The 24,173-nt window shown below is 43.2% G+C and overlaps 1 protein-coding gene across 2 annotated transcripts in view; it reads right to left on the reverse strand.

Annotated features, from left to right (window-relative positions):
- LOC126481956 (sodium/potassium/calcium exchanger 3-like) overlaps window positions 1-24,173 on the reverse strand; it is a 277,761-nt gene that overhangs the window by 24,283 nt on the left and 229,305 nt on the right. For both annotated transcript variants that reach the window (XM_050105915.1, XM_050105914.1), the window contains one exon: window positions 5,335-5,505. In XM_050105915.1, the coding sequence (XP_049961872.1) occupies window positions 5,335-5,505 (171 nt within the window). The remainder of the gene's footprint in view (window positions 1-5,334; window positions 5,506-24,173) is intronic.

Below are 24,173 nucleotides of genomic sequence, written 5' to 3' on the forward strand. Positions count from 1 at the left end.
AACTGAACCACATTCTTCCCCAGGGATTTCATCCACCTCTAACCATGCTCAGGAATGAGAAATATTCCACCCACCCTTTCCACAGTGGTATTTTGCTGACCACTTAACATACACAATATTCTTGTCCACCTCTATTCTAAACCTGCACTCAACCCCTCACCCCCTGCAATAGAACTTCCCCAGAAACCATGGGTTGTGCAATTGATGGGACGGCTTGCGTGCCACAGCAATATAGATAGATGTACCATAAGTGCAACCACAGTGGAGGGGTATCTGTTGAGAGGCCAGACAAGTGTGTGGTTTCTGAAGAGGTACAGTAGCCTTTCCAGTAGTTACAGGGGCAATAGTCTGGGTGATTGACTGGCCTGGCCTTGTAACATCAGCCAAAATGGCCTTGATATGCTGTGAACAGCTGAAAGCAAGGGCAAACTACAACATAATTTTTCCTGGGGGCATGCAGCTCCACTGTATGGTTGGATGATGGGCTATCTGCATGGGTAAAATATTCTGGAGGTAAAATTAGTCCCCCATTCAGATCCCCCTAGGGGGTTAGGTGGGGAACGGCAGGGAGGGGGATACTCAGGAAGACATCATCAGGAGAAACAAACCTGGTGTTTGACAGAGTGGAGTGTGGATTGTTACATCCCTTAATTAGGCAGGCAGGTTAGAAAATTGAAAAAAGGGAAATAGATATGTTGAAGGTAGATATGGTGGGAATCAATGAAGTTAGGCGGCAGGAGGAACAAGACTTCTGGTCAGGTGAATACAGGGTTATAAATACAAAATCAAATAGGGGTAATGCATGAGTAGATTTAATAATGAATAAGAAACTAGCAATGTGAGTAAGCTACTATGAACAGCATAGTGAACACAGTATCATAGCACAGACAGACATGAAGCTGACACCCACCATAGTAGTACAAGTTTGCACACAACTAGCTCTGCAGATGATGAAAAGATTGAAGAAATAGCAGGAAAAGGAAGAGAAGCATAAATAGTAGGTGAATATGGACTGAGCAAAAGAAATTAAAGAGGAAGCCACCTGGTAGAATTTTGCAGAGAGCATAATTTAATCACTGATAACAGTTTAAGAATCATGAAAGAAGATTGTATGCATGGAAGAGATCTGGAGACATTGGAAAGTTCCAGATTGATTATATAATGGTAAGACAGAGAATTTGTAATCAGATTTTAACTAGTAAAACATTTCAATGGGCAGATGTGGACTCTGAGTGCAAGACATCGGTTATGAACTGAAGACATTACAAAAATGTAGGAAATTAAAGTAATGGGACCTGTATAAGTTGAAAGATCAGGAAGTTATTGAGAGTTTCAGTGCAAACATCAGCGAATGATTGATTAGAACATAGGAAAGGAATACAATAGAAGACAAATGCATAGCTTTGGGAGATGAAATAGTGAAGCCAGAAAAGGATCAAACAGGTAAAAATGCAGGGCCTAATAGAAATCCTTGGATAAAAAGGTGATATTGAAATTAAGTGATGAAAGCAGAAAATATAAAACTGAGGCAAATGAAGCAGGTAAAAGGGAATACAAACGTCTGAAAAATGAGACTGACAGGAAGTGCAAAATGGCTAAGTAGGAATGGCTAAAACATCTGCAAGGGTTTAGAAGCAGGTTTCACTAGGGGAAAGAAGGATGCCACCTGCAGGGAAATTAAAGAGGCCTTTGGAGAAAAGAGAAGAAGCTGTACGAATATCACATGCCAGATGGAAAACCAGTGCGACACAAAGAAGGGAAGAGTGGAAGGAGTATATAGAAGGTCTATACAATATTATAGAAATGGAAGAGGACATAGATGAAGACGATATGGGAGATACGATTCTGCGATAAGGATTTGACAGAGCACTGAAAAGTCATAAGTCAAAAAATGGCCTCTGGAGTTGATGATATTCTGTCAGAACTATTGATAACCTCGGGAGACCCAGCCGTGACAAAACTCTTCCATCTGGTGTGCAAGATGTATGAGACAGGTGAAACACCCTCAAACTTAAAAAAGAATGCAATAATTCCAATTACAAAGAAATGAGGTGCTGACAGGTGTGGAAGTTACCAAACTATCAGCTTAATAAGTCATGAATGCAAAATACTCACACGAATTCTTTACAAAAGAATGAACAAACTGGTGGACACCACCCTCAGAGAAGATCGGTTTGGATTCCAGAGAAATGTAGGAACATGTGAGGCAACACCGATCATAAGACTTCTCTTAGAAGATAGGTCAAGGTAAGGTAGGTCTACAGTTGTAGCATTTGTTGACTTAGAGGAAGCCTTTGACAATGTTGACTGGAATACTTTCTCTGAAATTCTGAAGATAGCAGTGGTAAAATACAAGGACTGAAAGGCTCTTTACAACTTGTACAGAAACCAGACAGCAGCTATAAGACTTAAGGGGTATGAAAGGGAAGCAGTGGTTGAGACAAGTGAGACAGAGGTTGTAGTTTATCCCCAATGTTATTCAATCTGTATATTGAGCAAGCAGTAAAGGAGCTTTTGGAGTAGGAGTTAAAGGTCAGGGAGAAGAAATAAAAAGTTTCAGGTTTGCTGATGACATTGTAATTTTGTCAGAGACAGCAAAGGACTTGGAAGAGCTGTCGAACAGAATGGACAGTATGTTGAAAAGAGGATACAGACTGAATGTCAACAAAAGCAAAATAAGGATAATGGAATGTAGTCAAATTAAATCAGGTGATACTCAGGGAATTAGATTAGGAAACAAGGCATTGAAACTAGTATATGAATTTTGCTATTTGGGTACCAGAATAACTAACAGTTTAGACAAGAAGAGAATACAAGCTTTGTAAATGTAGTGCTACAGAAGAATGCTGAAGATTAGATGGGTAGATCAAACAGCAAATGATGAGGTACTCAATAGAATTGGGGAGAAAATAAATTTGTAGCACAACCTGACAACAATAAGGGAGTAGTTGACAGGACACATCCTGAGACATCACCAGTTTAGTATTGGAGGGACGTATGGGGGGGTAAAAGTCATAGACGTAGTCCAAGGGATGAATACAGTAAGCAGATTCAGAAGAATGTAAGTTGCAGTGGCTATTCCGAGATGAAGAGGCTTCCACAGGATAAATTAGTATGGAGAGCTGCATCGAATCAGTCTTTGGACTGGAGACTACAACACAACAGAACTAGAAGCAAGACCTAGCCAATATATTGTTCCACTTACTCTAGCCCTGTTACAGGCATCTCTTACGCCATCATCAAAGCCGGGGACACCTGTGAAAACAGTAATTTGATCTACCATCTCAGCTGCAACCACTGTGCTGCATTCTACATGGCCATGAACACTAATAAGTTGTCTGTCTGTACAAATGGTGACTGCCAAACTGTGGCCAAGAGATAGCTGTGCCACAGCCTGTGTCATTTGGATTCTTTCCACCAATACCAGCTTTTCTGAATCACACTGATGGAAATTCCCTGCAACATAATCTTCACACCTGTAACCCCTGGCCTCAAACTTCGTGAGTCCGTTTCTTCCACCTGCCCCTTTACTTCCCCAATCCCAATGCAGTGTTACACAGGCCTTCTAGTACACCAATCCACTAGTCTTGCACAGCCGTTTCCCCTTCTCCCCCACTGTTGCTCACCTCAGACATCATGTAATTACATAGATAAAAAAAATCTACTCACAAAGCAGCAGCAGGATAACACACATATAAAAGGTATTAAAGTTTGCAAGCTTTCAGAGCCAGTGGCTCCTTCTCTGGCAGAAGAGTTGAAGGGGAAGGAAGAGGAGTGAAGGAAAGGAACTGGTGAGATTTAGGAAAAGAGGTAGAGTTCAGAAAAGTTGCCCAGAACTCTGGGTCGGGGGGGGGGGGGACTTACCAGACTGGATGAGAGGGAGAGACCCAGGATTTTGGGCAACTATTTCAAATTCTACGCATTTCCCTAAACCCCACTAGTCCTTTCCCTTCATCCCTCTTCCTTCCTCTTCAACCCTTTTGGCAGAAGAAGGAGCCACTGACTCCAAAAGCTTTCAAACTTTAATACCTTTGTTACGTGTGTTCTCCTGCCACTGCTTGGTGAGTAGATTTTTTATCTATTCGATTACATTACATTTTCAAAAACTGATTATTTTCATTGATATATTCAGCTCATATGCAGCTGCAGTTGGGTGTTAGCACCTGGAGACAACAGTGACTATGTGTGTGTGAGTTGTGTGCATTTGTGTCCTTTGTTTTGTCTGCATCTGATGAAAGGCTGCCTCCTCCCTTCTAGCTCAGATCAGCTGCCCCCAGGTCAGATCCCTTCTAGTTCTTGATCAGTAGAAGAAATAGTCAGTTATTAATGTTTGAAGTATTCCTTTGCTGTTGACCCATCCCATCTCAAATATATGCAAAAAGTGCACACCATGATGTAAATATATGACACAGAACTTTAAAAGCAAATGTACAAATACTAGATGGATACAGAGAAGTACTGAGTAATCAGATGTTTACTTCCAAAGTCCTGTGTTGTATATTTACTTTCATGGCATGCACTACACATCTTAAGTAATGCCTAATGCAACGTGGTGGCTTAAACTATTTTAGCCCTTCATCTGTGGAGATCGTCTAAGACCAAAACTGGTAGAATTTGGGTAAAAAAAAACAGCTGATGATTCACATATGCATTTTATACTGAGAAGTTACACTAAGTTACATGTTTAAATTCTTTTAATAAACTTCCAAAATCTGATCAGTCATATATTACAACATATTTTAAGTTAAGATGCATTATTACTTATTAGAACACCTGTTCTGCAAGGTTTCACAATATATTGGAATAAGAAAATTTGATATTCATTTCTAGGAGTACTGATAAAGAAGTAGCACAACATTTTATGGTTTTCTGTAAAAATACTCCTCTTATCAACTGTATCTATAAATGAGACCTATTCCACTGTAAATGGTTAATAAATAATCTTGAACAGCATTAATTTCATTGTTATCACCGTAAAGAAGATCCACCAAGTTGCAGATAGGCTCAACGAAAAGACTATTACACATTATAGCTTTTGGCCAATGCCTTCTTCAGCAAAATGAACACACACACACACACACACACACACACACACACACACACACACACACACACACAGAAATTCAATGACTCATCTTTATGATGAGCAGCAATCCAAACTTTTTCTAATATTAGTGATATTCAAACCTGGTGTTTCCATCGTTAGAAATAATATTTAGACTTTTAAAATTCTTTTTCTTCAGTCTCAACAATAAATTACTTTGACTGGCATATTCTACTACTTGATTTTTTTGTGGTAAAACAATTAACAATTAATTTTTGGTAAGTAAATACCTATGACAGTAATCATCCAGGTAGCAAGGTATGAAGTAACAGCAAGCCATGCAATGCACATAATAAATGTGATGGGATAGAAGCTTTCCCAATGTTTTTGCTGGCAGTTGGGAATTGTCAAAAACAGAATTATTTGTGCTGGTTTCATGATGAAGTTACATACTCTTCCACCTATAAAGAAAAGTAAACAAATAAACCGTCACTGAACTGACAAGATACACTGCTGTTTAGTATTCAAATATTTAAATCAATGCTTCACTTAAAGAGAATGCTTCTTAATAAATTTGAACTTAGGGTGATTCTTTGCACCGTGTACAAACTGTAAAGTTTGATTGATGAGGGGATATGGAACAAAAAGGTCAAATGAACTTATGTCCAGAAATGCATGGTTTCCATGCTAGGAATCATTTACTCAGTCATACATTGTTGCAGGGACTGTACCATGCAATCAACATTACAGTACATGTTGAAAATGGTTTCCATGTGCCTCAACACATGCATGTACACGCCGTAGCATTTTCTGTCTCACACGTTCACACCAGCCAGGCTGCATCTGAACAGAGTCAAATGCAGCATGAATACCCTGCTCCAGTGTCTCCACATCTGGAAGGGGCTCTTCACACATGATACTTTTGAAATGGCCCCCATAACCAGAAATCACATAGATTGAGATCTGGTGAACGAGCAGGCCATGTGACTGGACCCCCTCATCTGATCCATTGACCTGGTAAGACATGTTTGAGATGCGTCTGGACATTAATAGTGAAATGGGTTGGAGTACCATTGTGTAGCAGTCACATAACCCTTCGAATCATCAATGATACTTCTTCCAGCAGGGGAGGCAAACTCATACGCAAGAAACACCTATACTTCTGACCTGTTAGGCAATGTGGAAGGAAGACTGGTCCCAGAATATGGTCGCCAATTATCCCGGCCCACACATTCTGGCTGCACTGGTGCTGATGATTCGCTATCACTATACAATGGGTGTTCTGCATACTATCCCACAGATAACTGCATGCAGATGGCCTCACTGTGAATAGGATGGATCACACAAATCACAGAATTGTGGCTGCCTTGTGAAGAAACCAGTGACAAAACTGCTCTTGATGTGGAAAGTCTGTTTCTAGTAAGCCCTGTACATGCTGTATGTGATAAGGATATTAACAATTGTCATGGGGAATGTTCCACACAGTTGTCTGGCTTACACTGTACTGGTGGGCCAACTGCCTGGTGCTGACACGGCAGATGCCTTCCACAATGTTAATCACATTTTCCTCGAAGTCTAGTGTCCGAACATTTCGGGTACGTCCTTCATGATTTTCTGCTTCCTGAAACAACCCTGCATCAGACAAACAGTGAAACACTGTTGCAAACACTGAATGCTGTGGTGGTTGTTGGTGAGGATAGGTCTCCTGATACAACATTGCTGCCTCCCACCCACTGCCATTTGCCTTTCTGCAAGTAAACACCATGTTAGCAAGCTCTCGATTCAATTATGGAACCACTGCGTACAATGCTGTATCGTATGCATCACAAGGTGAGTCAGGAGGAGAAGTGAGTTGGACACAACATTACCAGCTATCAGGGCAGGAGAGGGCACTAGGGTATGACATATGGGAAACAGTACCACCCTCCAGGAGGAAACAACGCATACTGTAACTGTGGCTGCATATTAAACCCCAGTCTCTGTAACAAAGTATGATTAAATAAGAGTTTGTACACAGTGGAAAAAATCACTCTGTATATACACAAAAAAAACACTTAGTAATTCAAAGTTTCATTGTGTGAGACATTACATTTACCGTATTTACTCGAATCTAAGCCGCACTTTTTTTCCGTTTTTTGTAGTCCAAAAAACCGCCTGCGGCTTAGAATCGAGTGCAAAGTAAGCGGAAGTTCTGAAAAATGTTGGTAGGTGCCGCCACAACTAACTTCTGTCGTCGAATATATGTAGCACTACGCAGGCATGCTTCGCAGGCACAAAGACAAATACTGGCACCAAAACCTCTGCGTCAGTAAATAAATAAAAAAAAGGTGGAGGACGAGCTTTTTTTTCTCCGCCCCGAGTTTCGACCAGTGCATTTTCATACATTATCCAGCGAAGTAAATACAAATTCCGTATTGTTCCTCTTTGAACGTAGCAGCATTTCAATGTACTACGAAAATCCGACTGGCAAGACTGTTTGGGATATTTGTCAATATGGCCAACTCTGCTTTCTGAATTTTTTCCTATCTGTGAGAAGAAATGGTTGATAATAGGAACTTTTATGAATTGTGAATCACATGCAGTATTCTCTTCACCATAAGAATAATACAAATATAAACATTTTGCCATGTATTCTTTCGTGTTTGCTGCTATCTCATTTAAATCCTGTCCGCCTAATAAACTACGAAACTAGAGTGAGACAACAGCAGACGCGGAAGAATATACATACCATGTCATGTTTATATTCGTATTATTCTTATGCCTAATACTGATACAGTCAAAAATGAAGCACGGCAATTGACTAGATTTTTAAATCTAAGATGATTCTAATTTTTGTGCACAATGTAATGTACTAAAGCGGCGCCTGCAAAGATTTTCAAACAGAAAAAAATTTCGTTAAATTCACGTTCAGAACATCTTCTATCATAGGCAGTCTATTATTTGATTCTTGTTGATCATTATCAAAGAAAGCAGCAGTGTAAGTAGCAACGAATAGCAGTCTCATGCCATTGTTTCGCTAATGAGATGATTCCTCTCTCTGTTTTTTTTTAATTGTAAGCGGCGGTAGCGTGCACGAAAGCAAGCCATGCCGCGAGCGGCGACAGTCCGTAAACCCTCATTTTCAGAATGCGACAAACAATGCATGACACAGTACAGTAATGCATTTTCAGCTTTGAGTGACGGAAACACCTATAACAAAGAGAACTGCACTTGTCAGATCAAAGAAAAATAAGCAATCAATTCAAACCAGACGAAGCACGTATAAATACGGACGGAGCGCCTGACGCATAACAACGGCTACCTGGTAAAGCTTAACTGCTAAGCTTACGACTCGAACCAAACTACTACAGCTGTATCATCATTCATTCAACCTAAATTGTGTCTCATATTACAATGGACCAAGTTTGTTTCGATTTGGAAGTGCGGCCTAAAACTTTTCTCTCCCCTTGAATTTCGAGTCTCAGATTTCAGGTGCGGCTTAGATTCGGGAAATTTTTTTTCCCTCGATTTCGTGTCTCATTTTTCAGGTGCGGCTTAGATTCGAGTGCGGCTTAAATTTGAGTAAATACGGTAGGTGCACAGGATATAACATTTCTACTGTGAAGGTTTGGTCTTACCAACTAAATTTTATATACCTGGATGGAGAACTCGTCATCAAATGGAGAACTCGTGTTTTGAAGTGAAGAGGAAAAATTCCAGAACAATGATACCAATTTACACATAATAAAAGATCCTCATCACATTGTACACATGATGTTTCATTTCTTTGAGCAAACGGGATAAACATTTTTCATCAAAAACTACTACTGACTCTCTTTATGTTATAATCGCCTCTCCTGATTGGTGAACGCATATCTCTTAAGTTACGGTATATTCACCTTTTAAAAAGTAAGTAATATATGAAGAGCTGGGCTAGTATGCACATGTTCCACATCCTGGAGGACCTCCTCACTACGGATCAATTGGAATGAAAGTAAATCTAATCTAATCTAATCTAATCTAAAGTGATGTAATTTGTACAAACAGCTGCATTGAAATGTGTTCTCTCTCATCTGAAATGTTGTTAGTAATACATTCATGTAATCATTCAATCATACATGATGGTCCATAAATGTCATCATAACAGGGAACTTAAGAGGTGTGAAAAAATTCAGTCAGTACAACAACAGGCAGAAGCAGCCATTACAGACCACTCCTGTGATATATAGACTACTAACAAGTAATGTTAATTGACTCATATTGTTATTTATAGGAATTGCTTCTAAATTATTTTTCTTATTTTTTTAATGTGTTTTAAAATTCATCTAAGGGGCCAATGCTGAAGAGTTCACTCTGTAAAACTGAATTGGGATTTCATCTGGGCTGGTGACTTATTTATTCTCAACTCTTTCAGTTGCTTCTCTAAGCCAGGGATGCTTATTTCTATGCCCTCTATGCAGAAGTACGTGTAACAGTCAAATGACAGTATGTCTGCACAGTCCTCCTGAGTAAATGATTTCTTAAATGTGAAATTTAAAACTTCTGCTTTCTTTTTGCTGTCTTTTGTAGCCACACCAGCCTGGTCAATGAGTACTTTCGGCCCGCTTAGCAATTTTATGTAGGACCAAAATTTTCTCAGATTCTCACCAAGAACTTTTGCTAAGGTATGATGATGGTAGTTGTCTTGCTTCACACATCGGTCTTTTTTATAGATGTATGAATTTCTACAAACTTTTGCCTGTTGCAATTTCTGCATTGTTTTTTGACCCAAAAGTGCAACAATCTCTACTTGCTCAGCATTTTTCGAATTTTGTTATTAAACCACAGTGAGTGTTTTCCATCCTTAATGCAGTTACTCAGCACGTACTTCTCCAGAGCATGATTTACAATCTGTTTAAACTTTGCCCATTATTCTTCTACATACATCATACTGGAATTAAATGATGTCCATTCATTGTGTAAGTATGATGTTACCAACTGCTTATCTGCTCTTTCCAGCACAAGCACTCTCCTAACCTTGATGGACTTATTAATTTTAGTTACTGTTGCCACCAGGATTACTAATCTCTGTCTATATGTTGACACTGATGATAAGGTCTGGCCTGGTTGAAGGTACAGGAACTGTGTGTGGGCTGTCAAACTAGCTGCTCAAGATGGTTTTTGGGAAATTTTTTCAAACTATTTCACAAGACCATATGTTTGTACCACCTCCAATGAATCCACAGCCGTCCCAGTCTATACTCGGTAAGTTAAAGTCACCTACAACTAATATTGCATGGTCAGGGTATTTCCATGTGACTGAGTGTAGTGTAGACTTTCTTTGAGAGCTTTCACAACTGTTCAGCAGAATCATGTGGTCAACAGAAACATCCGGTCATTCATTTGAGGTACCTAGGACCATTAATTATGTCCAGATAACTTCACCTGATTTTGACCTCAAGAGACACAATATTTATGTCAGCTGCAAAACACACTCCCCTTCTTGTGCCATCTCAACAGTTTTTTCAATATACTTTCCACACCTCACTAAATATTATGGAGTTTTGTACTTTTATTTCATCCAGTTTTTGGTTCCAAGAATAATTTGAACATGATGACTTTCACGGAGGTCATAAATTAAGGAACTTTGTCACATATGCTTTGGCAACTTACTGTTAAAATTTTGATGCTGGAAGTGTCTTTTGTTTGTATGCAGTCTAATTTTGCTCTCTTTGTATGTATTCACAACTATTCATCAGAGGACCTCAAACTACTGCCTAGCTTAAAAATCCCCCGAGTGCATTCCACAGGTCCTCTGCTACTCACTTAGCTGCTTCCTTTGTGCAGTGCAGCTCTGGTCTATCAATGGGAGTCCTATAATTCCCACCATATGACACAGGTCCAGAAATCTGCTGCCAAGACGGTAATAGAATCAACCAAGCCTCTGGCTGAGACCCTCTTCTCAGCTCCAAACCAAAGGACTCTGATCAATTCTAGGAATGATTCTGCAAACTGAGTAAGGCTACCGGTCTTCACCACTTCATCCAGCTGTTCTCTGTATTGGGGATGGCCTCAGAAGCCAAGCGACATGTGTCACCGGTGCTTACATGAGTCACAGTTTGCAGCTGACTGCACCCTGCGCCCTTAAGAAGGCAATGCCTCCTGCAAATCTCGGATGAGGCCCCCAGCAGACATACCGAGCACACATTGGACTTCTATCCAGACCTGGATGCCATTTCCCTAAGGGGCTCCTTAATGTGGCTAACACTGGAACTTCTGATAACCAGCAAACATGCTTCCCATGTTAAGTGCTTGCCCCCTAGATGGAGCTGCAGTCTGTTAGTTGTCCTTTTCATTAACAACAAATACTGTTGGGGAGTAAAGATATTGACGTATATGGGCGGAGGTCCCGTGGTCGCTGAAGAAGTTACAATATGCTCATTTACCAACAGGTTTTTATTTATTTATTGTTATTTATTCATTTATTCCATGTGATCTGATTGTACACAGTGTGTTACAGATGTCGGAAAATATCAGTTAACATTGTTAACATATAGTATCCTAACATATATATTTTAATCTAGATCAACATGTGAAAGTAGTATTACATGCATGAATTATTCAAATTAAAAAGAAAAAAAAATGTTCCCTTTTTCTGTTAAAATGACAGGACTTATATTGTATCGTAAATTATCCTTGGATGGATAAAGAACTAACTAACTCTTAAAGACTTAGAGAGACACATTAAATTCAGTTTCCTCAGTCTGCGATCAGAAATGCTTCTTCCAAAACAGAGTGCATTCTTACTGCAGGACATTCACTCAAGGGTATACACAACAGAGAAGATCCAAAAAGCAGACAGGAAGATAACTGCAATTGCCATACAAGAAAATTTCCAACTTGGAAGAAAAATTAACATTAAATGAAAGCTGCACATTTTGAGATAGTGCACTTTCAGCTCAGCCACAATATTTACATACTGAGTAGATTTACCTTCTGCTGTCTGTTCTGGAAAGTCTGCAAAATGCGCATGTCAGTAACTTTTTTGTTGAACCCACACAATATTACAGACACTAACTTTTTCACACATTACATAGGAGGTATTACTGACATGTTTCAGATAGATTATATAATGGTAAGACAGAGATTTAGGTACCAGGTTTTAAATTGTAGGACATTTCCAGGGGCAGATGTGGACTCTGACCACAATCTGTTGGTTATGAACTGTAGATTAAAACTGAAGAAACTGCAAATAGGTGGGAATTTAAGGAGATGGGACCTGGATAAACTGAAAGAACCAGAGGTTGTAGAGAGGGACCTGGATAAACTGAAAGAACCAGAGGTTGTAGAGAGTTTCAGGGAGAGCATAAGGGAACAATTGACAGGAATGGGGGAAGGAAATACAGTAGAAGAAGAATGGGTAGCTTTGAGAGATGAAATAGTGAAAGCAGCAGAGGATCAAATAGGTAAAAAGACGTGGGCTAGTAGAAACCCTTGGGTAACAGAAGAAATATTGAATTTAATTGATGAAAGGAGAAAATACAAAAATGCAGTAAATGAAGCAGGCAAAAAGGAATACAAACGTCTCAAAAATGAGATCGACAGGAAGTGCAAAATGGCTGAGCAGGCATGGCTAGAGGACAAATGGAAGGATGTAGAGGCTTATCTCACTAGGGGTAAGACAGATACTCCCTACAGGAAAATTAAAGAGATCTTTGGAGAAAAGAGAACCACTTGTATGAATATCAAGAGCTCAGATGGAAACCCAGTTCGAAGCAAAGAAGGGAAAGCAGGAAGGTGGAAGGAGTATACAGAGGGACTATACAAGGGCGATGTACTTGAGGGCAATATTATGGAAATGGAAGAGGATGAAGATGAAGATGAAATGGGAGATATGATATTGCAAGAAGAGTTTGACAGAGCACTGAAAGACCTGAGTCGAAACAAGGCCCCAAGAGTAGACAACATTCCATTGGAACTACTGACGGCCTTGGGAGAGCCAGTCCTAACAAAACTCTACCATCTGGTGAGCAAAATGTATGAGACAGGCGAAATACCCTCAGACTTCAAGAACAATATAATAATTCCAATCCCAAAGAAAGCAGGTGTTGACAGATGCGAATTCTTTACAGACGAGTGGAAAAACTGGTAGAAGCCGACCTTGGGGAAGATCAGTTTGGATTCCGTAGAAATATGGGAACACATGAGGCAATAGTGACCCTATAACTTATCTCAGAAGCTAGACTAACAAAAGGCAAACCTACATTTCTAGCATTTGTAGACTTAGAGAAAGCTTTTGACAATGTTGACTGGAATACTCTCTTTCAAATTCTAAAGGTGGCAGGGGTAAAATACAGGGAGCGAAAGGCTATTAACAATTTGTACAGAAACCAGATGGCAATTATAAGGGTCGAGGGACATGAAAGGGAAGCAGTGGTTGGGAAGGGAGTGAGACAGTGTTGTAGCCTCTCCCCGATGTTATTCAATCTGTATATTGAGCAAGCAGTAAAGGAAACGAAAGAAAAGTTCGGAGTAGGTATTAAAATCCATGGAGAAGAAATAAAAACTTTGAGGTTCGCCGATGACATTGTAATTCTGTCAGAGACAGCAAAGGACTTGGAAGAGCAGTTGAACGGAGTGGACAGTGTCTTGAAAGGAGGATATAAGATGAACATCAACAACAGCAAAATGAGGATAATGGAATGTAGTCGAATTAAGTCGGGCGATGCTGAGGGAATTAGATTAGGAAATGAGACACTTAAAGTAGTAAAGGAGTTTTGCTATTTGGGGAGCAAAATAACTGATGATGGTCGAAGTAGAGAGGATATAAAATGTAGACTGGCAATGGCAAGGAAAGCGTTTCTGAAGAAGAGAAATTTGTTAACAGCGAGTATAGATTTAAGTGTCAGGAAGTTGTTTCTGAAAGTATTTGTATGGAGTGTAGCCATGTATGAAAGTGAAACATGGACGATAAACAGTTTGGACAAGAAGAGAATAGAAGCTTTCGAAATGCTACAGAAGAATGCTGAAGATTAGATGGGTAGATCACATAACTAACGAGGAGGTATTGAATAGGATTGGGCAGAAGAGGAGTTTGTGGTACAACTTGACTAGAAGAAGGGATCGGTTGGTAGGACACGTTCTGAGGCATCAAGGGAGCACCAATTTAGTATTGGAGGGCAGCGTGGAGGGTAAAATCATAGAGGGAGACCAAGAGATGAATACACTAAGCAGATTCAGAAGGATGTAGGCTGCAGTAGGTACTGGGAGATGAAGAAGCTTGCACAGGATAGAGTAGCATGGAGAACTGCATCAAACAACTCTCAGGACTGAAGATCACAACAACAACAACATAGGAGGTGCTAAATGGTGGATGTCACAGGATGACACACACACACACACACACACACACACACACACACACACACACACACACACACACACATCTGTCCAATTGGTATGTTAGATCATAAAAATCCTGAGCTCACTGGAGGGCCCTGCTCATAATGGTCCAAACCTTCTCAATTGGAGAGAAGTCCAGTGACTTTCCTGGCTGTGATAGGGTTTGGCAAGCATGAAGACAAGCAGTAGAATCTCTTGCTGTGTGCAGGTGGGCATTACCTTGCTGATGTACACCCAGGATGGCTTGCCACGAAGGGCAACAAAAGAGGGCACAGAACATTCTTAACGTACCACTGTACTGTAAGGGTGCTGTGGATGACAACCAAAGGGGTCCTGCTATGAAATGAAATGGTACCCCAGACCGTCACTCCTGGTTGTCGGGTCATATGGTGGGCAACTGACAGGTTGGTAACCCACTGCTGTCTGTGGCATCTCCAGACATGTCTTCACTGATCATTGGGGCTCAGTTCAAAGTGGGACTCATCACTGAAGATAACTGTACTCCAGTAAACCAGATTCTAAAAGTAGGTCAGAGACGTATCTGGGGATGCCCCAGACAGTGGTGGGATACAGACCTGACTGTCACCAACCGTAAGGCCTGACAACCAGCACTGATGGTGGCACCCATACAAAACAGCAGTAAGTCAACAGTATTCTCCAATTTTGTCGCCCTTCGTGGCAAATGGTCCTAGGCTACATTTCAGCAAGATAACACCTGCCCACACATCGAGAGAGTTTCTACTGCTTGTCTTCATCCTTGCCAAACCTTACCTTGCCCAGCAAGGTCACCAGGTCTCTCTCTAACTCAGAAAGTTTGGAGGGTTATGAGCAGGGCCCTCCAACCAGCTCGAGAATCTGATAATCTAACATGCTAATTGGACAGAATTTGGCACAATATCCCTCAGGTGGACATCCAACAACTCTGTCAATCAAGGCCAAGATGAACAAATGCTTGCACAAGGGCCAGAGTGGACCAACATATTATTGATCTGCTCAGTTTATGAAGCTATTTATCTTGAATAATTCACCCAATTTTCGTGAAACTGTAATAATTTGTGATTATGTAGGCTTTCCCAGCGTAATAAGTCTTGAAAGTCTCTTCAGGTTTGCTGCTGGATCCTAAAAATCAACCATAACATCTAAAAATGATGGGATGCTTCCATTTTTAGATGTTATGGTTTATAAAAAACCAGATCGTACTTTGGGACACAGTGTTCACCGAAAGCGAATGCACACAGATTGGTATCTGCATCCTAAGAGTTGTCATCCACTACACCAATGCAGTGGCATCCTCAGGACTTTGGTACAGAGAGCATATGCCATTTCCGACACGGACAGCTTAACCAAAGAACTTGCGCATTTGATGGCTGTTTTTAAGGAAAATGGATACTCCGAGAAGCAGATTCGTTGGGCTATGGAGTTTGGACCATCTCCAGAAGTGTATGAAGAGGAACATAGATTGTAGGCCTTTCTTCCTTATGCTGGAGGCTTATCGTTTACGATTGGATGAATTTTAAGGAATTTTAACATTAGTAGTGTGTTCCGTGCACCTTCTAAGATAAGGGCACTGCTCGGCTCTGAAAAAGATGATTTCGGACTTCGGAAACCCAGTGTGTACAAAATTCTGTGTCAATGTGGGAAAGCTTACATTGGCCATTTGATTCGCACAGTGCATGACAGGTGTGTGGAACATCGCCGTCATACGAGGCTACAACAGCTGGAAAAATTGGCAGTAGCAGAACACTGCTTAAGTGAGGGACACAGTACGAAATTTGATGAAATTGTGGTAGTTGCCAATATTTCCGGTATTTTCAACAGTGTCTATAAAGAGGCGATTGAAGTTAGGTTGGCAGATAATTTAATCAACAGAAACAATGGGTTTCCTCTTAGCAAGACGTGGAATCCTGTATTATCTAGCATCAAAATTTGAACGTTCTTGAGTGTGGCCCTGAGTGCGATATATCCTTGTCAGCAGTGTTCCACTAAGGGTGGTGCCACCTCCCTGTCTTGGTGCATGGGCGGCGCATGCACCGTGTACTGAACGGTGGCCCATATAGGACGTCGATTTGCAGCCTGGTGTCAGTTCTCAGTGGGACTCATCAGCAGAAGCAGCATTTTCCTGCATACGGTAACCAGTTGGATCGTTGAAATACCGAGTCAAGTTGATTTTAGGATCCGGCAGCAAACCTGAAGAGGCTTTCAAGACTGTAATAATTTGTTTGGCTGTACATGCAAATCACATTTATCAATTTCCATCCCATTTGGATAATTCCTTCGTGATGTGTCATATATTTTCTGTTTCCAGTTGTGGCCATCCATCTCGTTAATTGTCATACCGCCAGGAGAGCAGGGTGCTGACCACCTGCCCCTCAGTATCCACATCCAGTGATGCCTGGGGGCTGAAGATGACACAGCAGCCTGTTGGTAGCAATGGGCCTTCATGGCCTGCTTGGGCAGAGTTTAGTTTAGTTTAATTGAGTTATTTCCTTACAAACTTTTTACTGGAGTTGATCCTAAAACATTTGCTTAGTATTTTAAGCCATTGTTTAACTATTTTCAAGGTACCAAGAATCAGTTTTACAACACAGGAAACACTCGTTACACACTTTCTGATAAATTAAGGTATGGGGATCTAGAACCATTGGCTCTACCCCTATTGGAGCAAGAACAACTGTATCTTTGCCAAAGCAGTTCTCTGTAGTGTGTGCTCTATGCTACATACATTGTGCATACACCGTGACAATAAATATGTGAGAATAAATGTATCCACAGTATGTGATGGGAATGAGACCGACTATCTATCATTATAACTACCACACACGCTCCCCACTGCCTACAGTGGTGACCCTACTACTTTCTTTTCAACCACGCTGTGAATTACCAAGTTATACTTGCACCGGCATGCCGCCAATCACTGTGGGATACAAACTTCAAGCATCGAAGAATACACCCCACAACGGAGCTTCATCACCTGGCATCACAGACGATTTATTTGTGCATCTATTTGGTGTTCTCGCTGATTCCCAGATGATAAAACAAGTGCAATTGTGGTTCTCGAACTATCTACACTGTTCCCATTGTTTCAGCAACTGCAGAACCAAGGCATCATTACCTCTCACCAAACGGATGAACACACTAAATCACAAAGCCTGTCACTTCCTTAAGTAACTGTGCGACATCAACAGTGACCATACACAGTGAACAATGGCTGCCTGATACCATCCCCACCTCCTACCCAACCAGTGCTACTAATATATTGATCAGTGACAGTGTTAATGAACTACACAGCACTCATTTTCATGCTAACGATTCAGCGTGTACCGACATTCCACGTGCAATGTACCAAATCGTGGACACCCTACAGAGTACCACGCTTATTGACAATAACTACCATATATGACTGCCTTCCACTGCAGAGAACCGATATTTACGGGTTATTGCAGACAAATCCATCCTACAACTGACCTTCCTGCGCCAGACCGTGTTTTTCCAAGGCCTACACCTGAACTTTATGTTCCACACAATACCGTATGTCACCTGGGTGACATCACACATGTAACAGCTGCGCCGCGACCCCGTCACGACATCACAATGACATCACGTCGACAACAGTTGCACCGTGCTCCGGGCCATGCCTACCACGTCATGTCACTCAACAAGCAGGCACACCACGTCTACCTGTGACTATGCAGGGCTTTCACACCTCGCAACCACAGCATATCAATACGGTGAGCCTGGCCGCAACTATAACCCACACGCCACGGAAACACTAGGAGTACCTACAGTAGCTGCCGCATTGCGCGACCTACACCAATGCACTGTCTGCCACAATTGCCAACAGCCGGGACCCATCGACTGCACTGCATTCCTCGGTATCCCACTACGACACCATCCTCTGTGATGCCGATGCACCAGCTGAGACACCTGCACTGTCCTGTGATAATCGGTCACGACACCCACATTACCGACACACCTACCCTGACAACCACGTCAAAATGCCAGCTGTGCTTCTATCAGCGCCACCAGACGGTGTTCACGAACTCGCACCGTGTACTTCGCACGATTACGACAACCTCGTACTGGTCCTGGCCACTCGCCACTAGGCAGATTACCACTGGCCACACACCAAGTTATGTATGCTGCCGCTACAAGTTGACTCTCCAAAAATATGGTTCGTACTCTGTGAGCGCATGATGCAGTCGGCCAGGAACACAGATGACCGTGACAAGTTTTGGTGCTTTTGAACCACCTCCACACCAACACTGATCTTATCAGTGACCTCTTATTGCACACATCAGCCACTGACAGGTACGAGAGATGATCATACTACACTGCCTGTCACATTCACCTGAACAACAACTCCACCTACTGACTGCTAAGGTGTCGCTGGGCCACGACACCCCGCCAGTGCTCTGGTGCAGGTTACACCTCTGAATCGACACAAATCTCTTACGAGGTCACGCTTGATGGTCACTATGGGATCTAAGGCTGCCTGAAAACATACAGACAGCCGTGCTAAATTAGGAAACAAACTGCTGGAAACTCAGTTACACCTTGCCGAATGATGCTTGCCCTCGTGTAACGCCACTCCTCGATAAACACTCACATTGACCCCGGCATCGACGTCAACACCGGTTGCATCTACAGCCAGCCCAGGCCAGTCTGCACACCGGCTGCACCCACAGAGACCATCGTGCAGTGCTCACTGCACAGCGCCCGGCCAACCGACAGGCACTGAGCTATTCCGACCTTAGCCCAGTCCTTCCACGTCACGCCCGCAGCAATGCTGCTGCGAGGCACCAACAATCAGATACCACGACCGACCCAGGTGGTGCATTTGTTGCAGAGTGTAAACAACCACCTGACGCATTCGTGCCTGGCTGTCGACCCGTGCCTAACCATTACAACAACTCAACTGGCCAGGATGCTCCATCTACTCAGCTGCTTGTTCCACGTACGCTTCGTTGCAGACATGCACCGCTATCATCCATCCTGCAGCTACCCAAACTAGTACAGCAGCCTGACATAGGCACATCAAGTCACGACTCTGCTTGAAGCTGCCTTGCTATGAAACATGACAACACTCATCATATCCCGCATCCACATTCTAATGGCGCGTGGCTCTTCATCTAGGACAACAATCTTAGAGTGTACTTCCTAGTTGACACGGGTGCCGATGTTAGCTCGTTGCCACCTCAGCCAGCACTTGGAAAACTTACACCATCAGCTATACAACTATTCACTGTGAACAATTCAGTGAGTCCCATGATAGGCACAGCCTCTAGCACAGTTCAACTGGACAACCACACCCTTCGCTCATAGACGTTTCTCATGGCCAACGCCGTAGAGCCAGTGTTGGGAACAGATTTTGTGAGGGATTATAATCTTCTGCAGAACCTGGGTAGGGCCTTACTGCTACATTGTGATGGCTGCATGCTGATCAGTTGAGTAAACAGTGACCACCTACCAGCAGACGAGACACTGCCGCCTGTTACCCCTGGACCTGAATCAGTACTGGACCTCACGCTAAAGTGCCAGGCATTGTTCGAGGAGCTTAAAACAGCAACTAATCCATATACTGATCTTCCCTGCACCACTACCAGCCCACGAGCAGGTAACAAAAACCTTTGCAATCGCTGCTCCGAGCTCACAGCAAAACTGCACATCACGTAGCAACAGCTGCCTTCGCACCAGCAAAAACGAGAGCTGCCCGCCTGAGATGCCACCAGGCCTTCAGAACACATGTCAGTCCAGTGCCTCTTACTTCTGGTGATGATGCTCCCATGAGCGGGCTGCTTGAAAACATTGATACTGCTCTCACGAGCAGGTCAAGTGTAAACAGTGATATCGCCTTCACAAATGGATTGTGCCTCACATGCTACTCCATATCAACTCAATAAAAAGATTAACATTGTTTGCGATAGTACTGCACACACAGTTAATATCACCCACAGCCTACCAGTCCGACACTGGCCCCACCTCCTCGCCGCTCACAAACTAAAGGCAGCCACGCCCACGATCGAGGAACTGTTATGCGAGGGCACTATCAGGCCATCAGACAGTGTGTGGGCCTCACCGATTACTATGAGGATGAATAAAGATAAAACGTAGCACCAGTGTAGGGACTATAGACATTTGAATGCATGCACCATCATTGATAGCTACCCTGTGCACAATATTCAGGACTTCTCTCAGGTACTGGCTGGTGCAACCATCTTAGTGTGATCGACTGTAAAAGAGCTTATTCGCAGATCACAGTGGCCAAGAAGGACATCCCAAAGAGGTGATAATAATTACACTGTTTGGCCTATTTGAATTCCTCTCTATGCCCGTCAGACTAAAGAATACAGCCCAGACATGGCAATGGTTCATTGACGGCTTGTTTTTTGCCATGCACTTTGGCTACTGTTACTTGGACAATATAATTATCTGCTCATAAACAGCTCAAGATCATGAGAAACACCTCCAAGCAGTATCTGACAAACTAGCAGAACATGCTGTTGTGGTCAATGAGAACAAATGCCAACTCTGGCAAAAATATGTTACATTTATAGGCCATCTCATTGACATTTCAGGCATCCGTCCCATCCTGGGAAAGATAGACCAAATCCCTAACCTACCACCCCCAACAGACTATTAAGAGTTGTGCCATTTTTAGGGTAATTAATTTTTACTCACAACATCTCCCACATGCTACAGAATCACTTCTGCCGCTCATGGTCACTCCGCGGCAAGAACACATCAGACAAATGTAAGCTCACTTGGACTCCTGATATGCAAGCAGCTTTCGATAACATCAAAACCGAGCTTGCTCAGACCAGCAACCTGTCACTCCCATTGCCAGATGCCCATATGGTTATAACGGCCAATGCCAGTGACCGGGCAATTGGGGTGGTGCTACAACAGGAAGTTCCTGGTGCAACCCAACCCCTACGGTTTTTCTCACAGGAACTTACTGACTACCAGAAAATGTGCTCAACCTTTTGACAGTGAGCTTTTGGTACTTTCCAGATGACATCAAAGGCTGGGCGCTAACTATCTACATAGGCCACTGCCTCTGGCTGATGTTATTAAAAATCCGCCAGCCAATACCTACTCCCAACATTTCCGTGACCTGGACTTCAGTTCACAATATACTAGGGATGTCCGCTATGTACGGGGAGCAGAAAACACAGTGGCTGACTACCTCTCACAACTCACCTCAACATCGGCACACTTGACTTCGACTAACTAGCGGAGGCACAAGCAACTGACACCGACCTTCAAAACCTGCTATCTGGACACACATCGGGCCTCCAGCACAAGCAGTGCACCATCACAGGCAAACCAAACTATTCTGGTGCAATGTATCCCACGGTAGGCAATGATCAGTTGTCCCTCACAACTTCAGGAAGATAGTTTTCGACCTCCTCCACAACTTTTCTCAAACTAGAGTACGCTCAACACTGAAACTCATAACAAAACATTTTGTTTGAACTAAAATGAAATAGGACTGCAACATGTGGACGAGAGCCTGCATCCAATACCAATGGGCCAAGACAGGATGTCATGCCCAGCCACCCTTTGAGAAATTCCCCATCTGAAGGCTGTTTCAAACATCTCCTCACAGACCTGGTGGGACCACTCCCAGATTTGAATGAATACAAGTACGTCTTGTCAGCCATAGACAGGACAACTCGATGGGTGTAGGCCACAACTCTGACCGATATCTTGGCCCACACCATTGCCCGAGCTTTCATCACACTATGGATTTCATGCTTTGGCTGCCCAGAGTCCCCAACAACTGACCAGGGCCGGCAATTCGAGTTGGCCCTGTTCTCCGACCACTGCCTCCTCTGTGGGTGACACCGGTTCCACAGGATGGCTTACCATCCTCAATCCAACAGACTTGTGGAATGGTGACACCATACCCTCAAGACAGCGCTCATATACCACGACCAGGAGTGGACGGATGCCCTCCCCTTGGTGCTGCTCGGCATACGAGTTGCCTACAAAGAAGATCTGGATGCCTCGCTGGCAGAGGTGCTCTACAGGGAACTGATCACCCTTCTAGCAGAGCTCGTATCACAAACCACCGACCCTGTGGACTTCAACCTGACGGACCTAGTAAATCTTGTTAGGGACCACATCTGCCACGTCTGCATCCCACCGCCATCTCACCGTGCCGTATCAACCGTCTTTGTACACAAGGATGTCCAATCGTGTACATACATCATGCTCAAGTCTGACACCGTCAAACCTGCCCTCCACCTTGCGTACAGTGGCTTGTACAAGATGTTGAAACGAGGGACAAATAATTTTTATATCTTGCAAGCTGGAAAAATGACAACAGTGTCACTGAACTGCCTAAAACCGATGTGGACTTTAGCTGACACACCCGGTGTTTACCATTCACTGGCCCCAGCTCCAGGCCCCTCAAGCCAATTGACAGTCAGCCTAGATCTGTGAGACTACTTCCCAGAAGATTTCCATAACACTGCAGGACTCACTATTCACGGTTATGACCAAATTCGACAATAGGCAGTTGGGCAAGTGCACAGTCTCAATGTCATTAGAGCACTCCACACCCCTTCTGCCTACAATCGACACAGCAGGCCTGGAATCCACTCTTTCTTCGGATGACTACCTTCTTGGGTTGGCCCCAGAGCACACTTCATAATGACGACTGACAGCCCAGACACTGCCACCGGCAGACCGACAGCTTCACCATCACTGGATGGTGCTCCACCAGCCACCAATACCCCAATGGACACTGCCACCACTCCATCAGCGCTGCCACTGATGTCGTGGGCTAGCTGCCCCTTATGGCCACCCAGGCACCTTGTGGACTACGATATGTCGGCCCTTGCCACTGCCACTGGGACAATGCATCACAACATACACCAGTCACTGTGCTCCGCATTTGTGGGAGGGGGGTCCTCTGTGGGCATACAGAAACACTGGCTCTACCCACCAATAATATTGCTGCCCTGTCACGGCAAGGCCAGTTCTCTGCAGTACACGCTCTATGCTACACACATTGTGTATACGCAGCGAGAATAAAAGTATTCATAGTAAGTGACGGGCCTCTCCAGGGGACCCCACCTGGAAGTAGCGCTGTCCATGTGGGTGGAGAGACTTGTGTGTTGACATGAAGCTGAGTGCTATGCAGGCTGTGAGAACCTACAGTCTCTAAGGTCTTGGCCGATGGACCAGACTGAGTGTGGCCCACAATGACCTGTCATCCCACATCCATTCCTTGTCCTTTCTCAACTCCTCAATACCCAACCCAAGGTGTGATGTGATCCGTGCTGAGCGGTGCATGACATATGGGAAAATGTGTCATGGACAGAGCCTCAGGGATACCAGGTGACCTCCCTGAGTAATTAGCCTTGCACCGCATGGGGTTTCTGTGGTGTGGACCGATTAGATCCCCAACTCCCATGGGACCAAAATGGACATGAAAGAAAATAGCAATATGAGGGGCAAGTTGAGACCTCAGACACCTAAACATCGATGCCAGAACCGATGGAAAACATCCCCTCAGCCGAACAGAGGGACAGATGTGTTCAAGAAGTGGGAATGGTTACTAAGAAGTTGGACAAGATTAAGATCAAAGACTTGTCTGGGGCTCAGAGGAGGAAACTTCTTAGAGAACAAAAGCTAAAGGAAGGAAAAGAGTGGCTTCCTAAAAAAAAAGTGGAGGGAACTAAAAGGCATTGAGCCCAAGACCCTCAAGAAAAGACTGTCCCAGGGTGAAGGGGTGTGCAAACCCCTTCTACATTGAGGG

This window comes from Schistocerca serialis, chromosome 5, assembly GCF_023864345.2.
Source record: "Schistocerca serialis cubense isolate TAMUIC-IGC-003099 chromosome 5, iqSchSeri2.2, whole genome shotgun sequence".
In the NCBI taxonomy this organism is placed as follows: Eukaryota; Metazoa; Arthropoda; class Insecta; order Orthoptera; family Acrididae; genus Schistocerca; species Schistocerca serialis.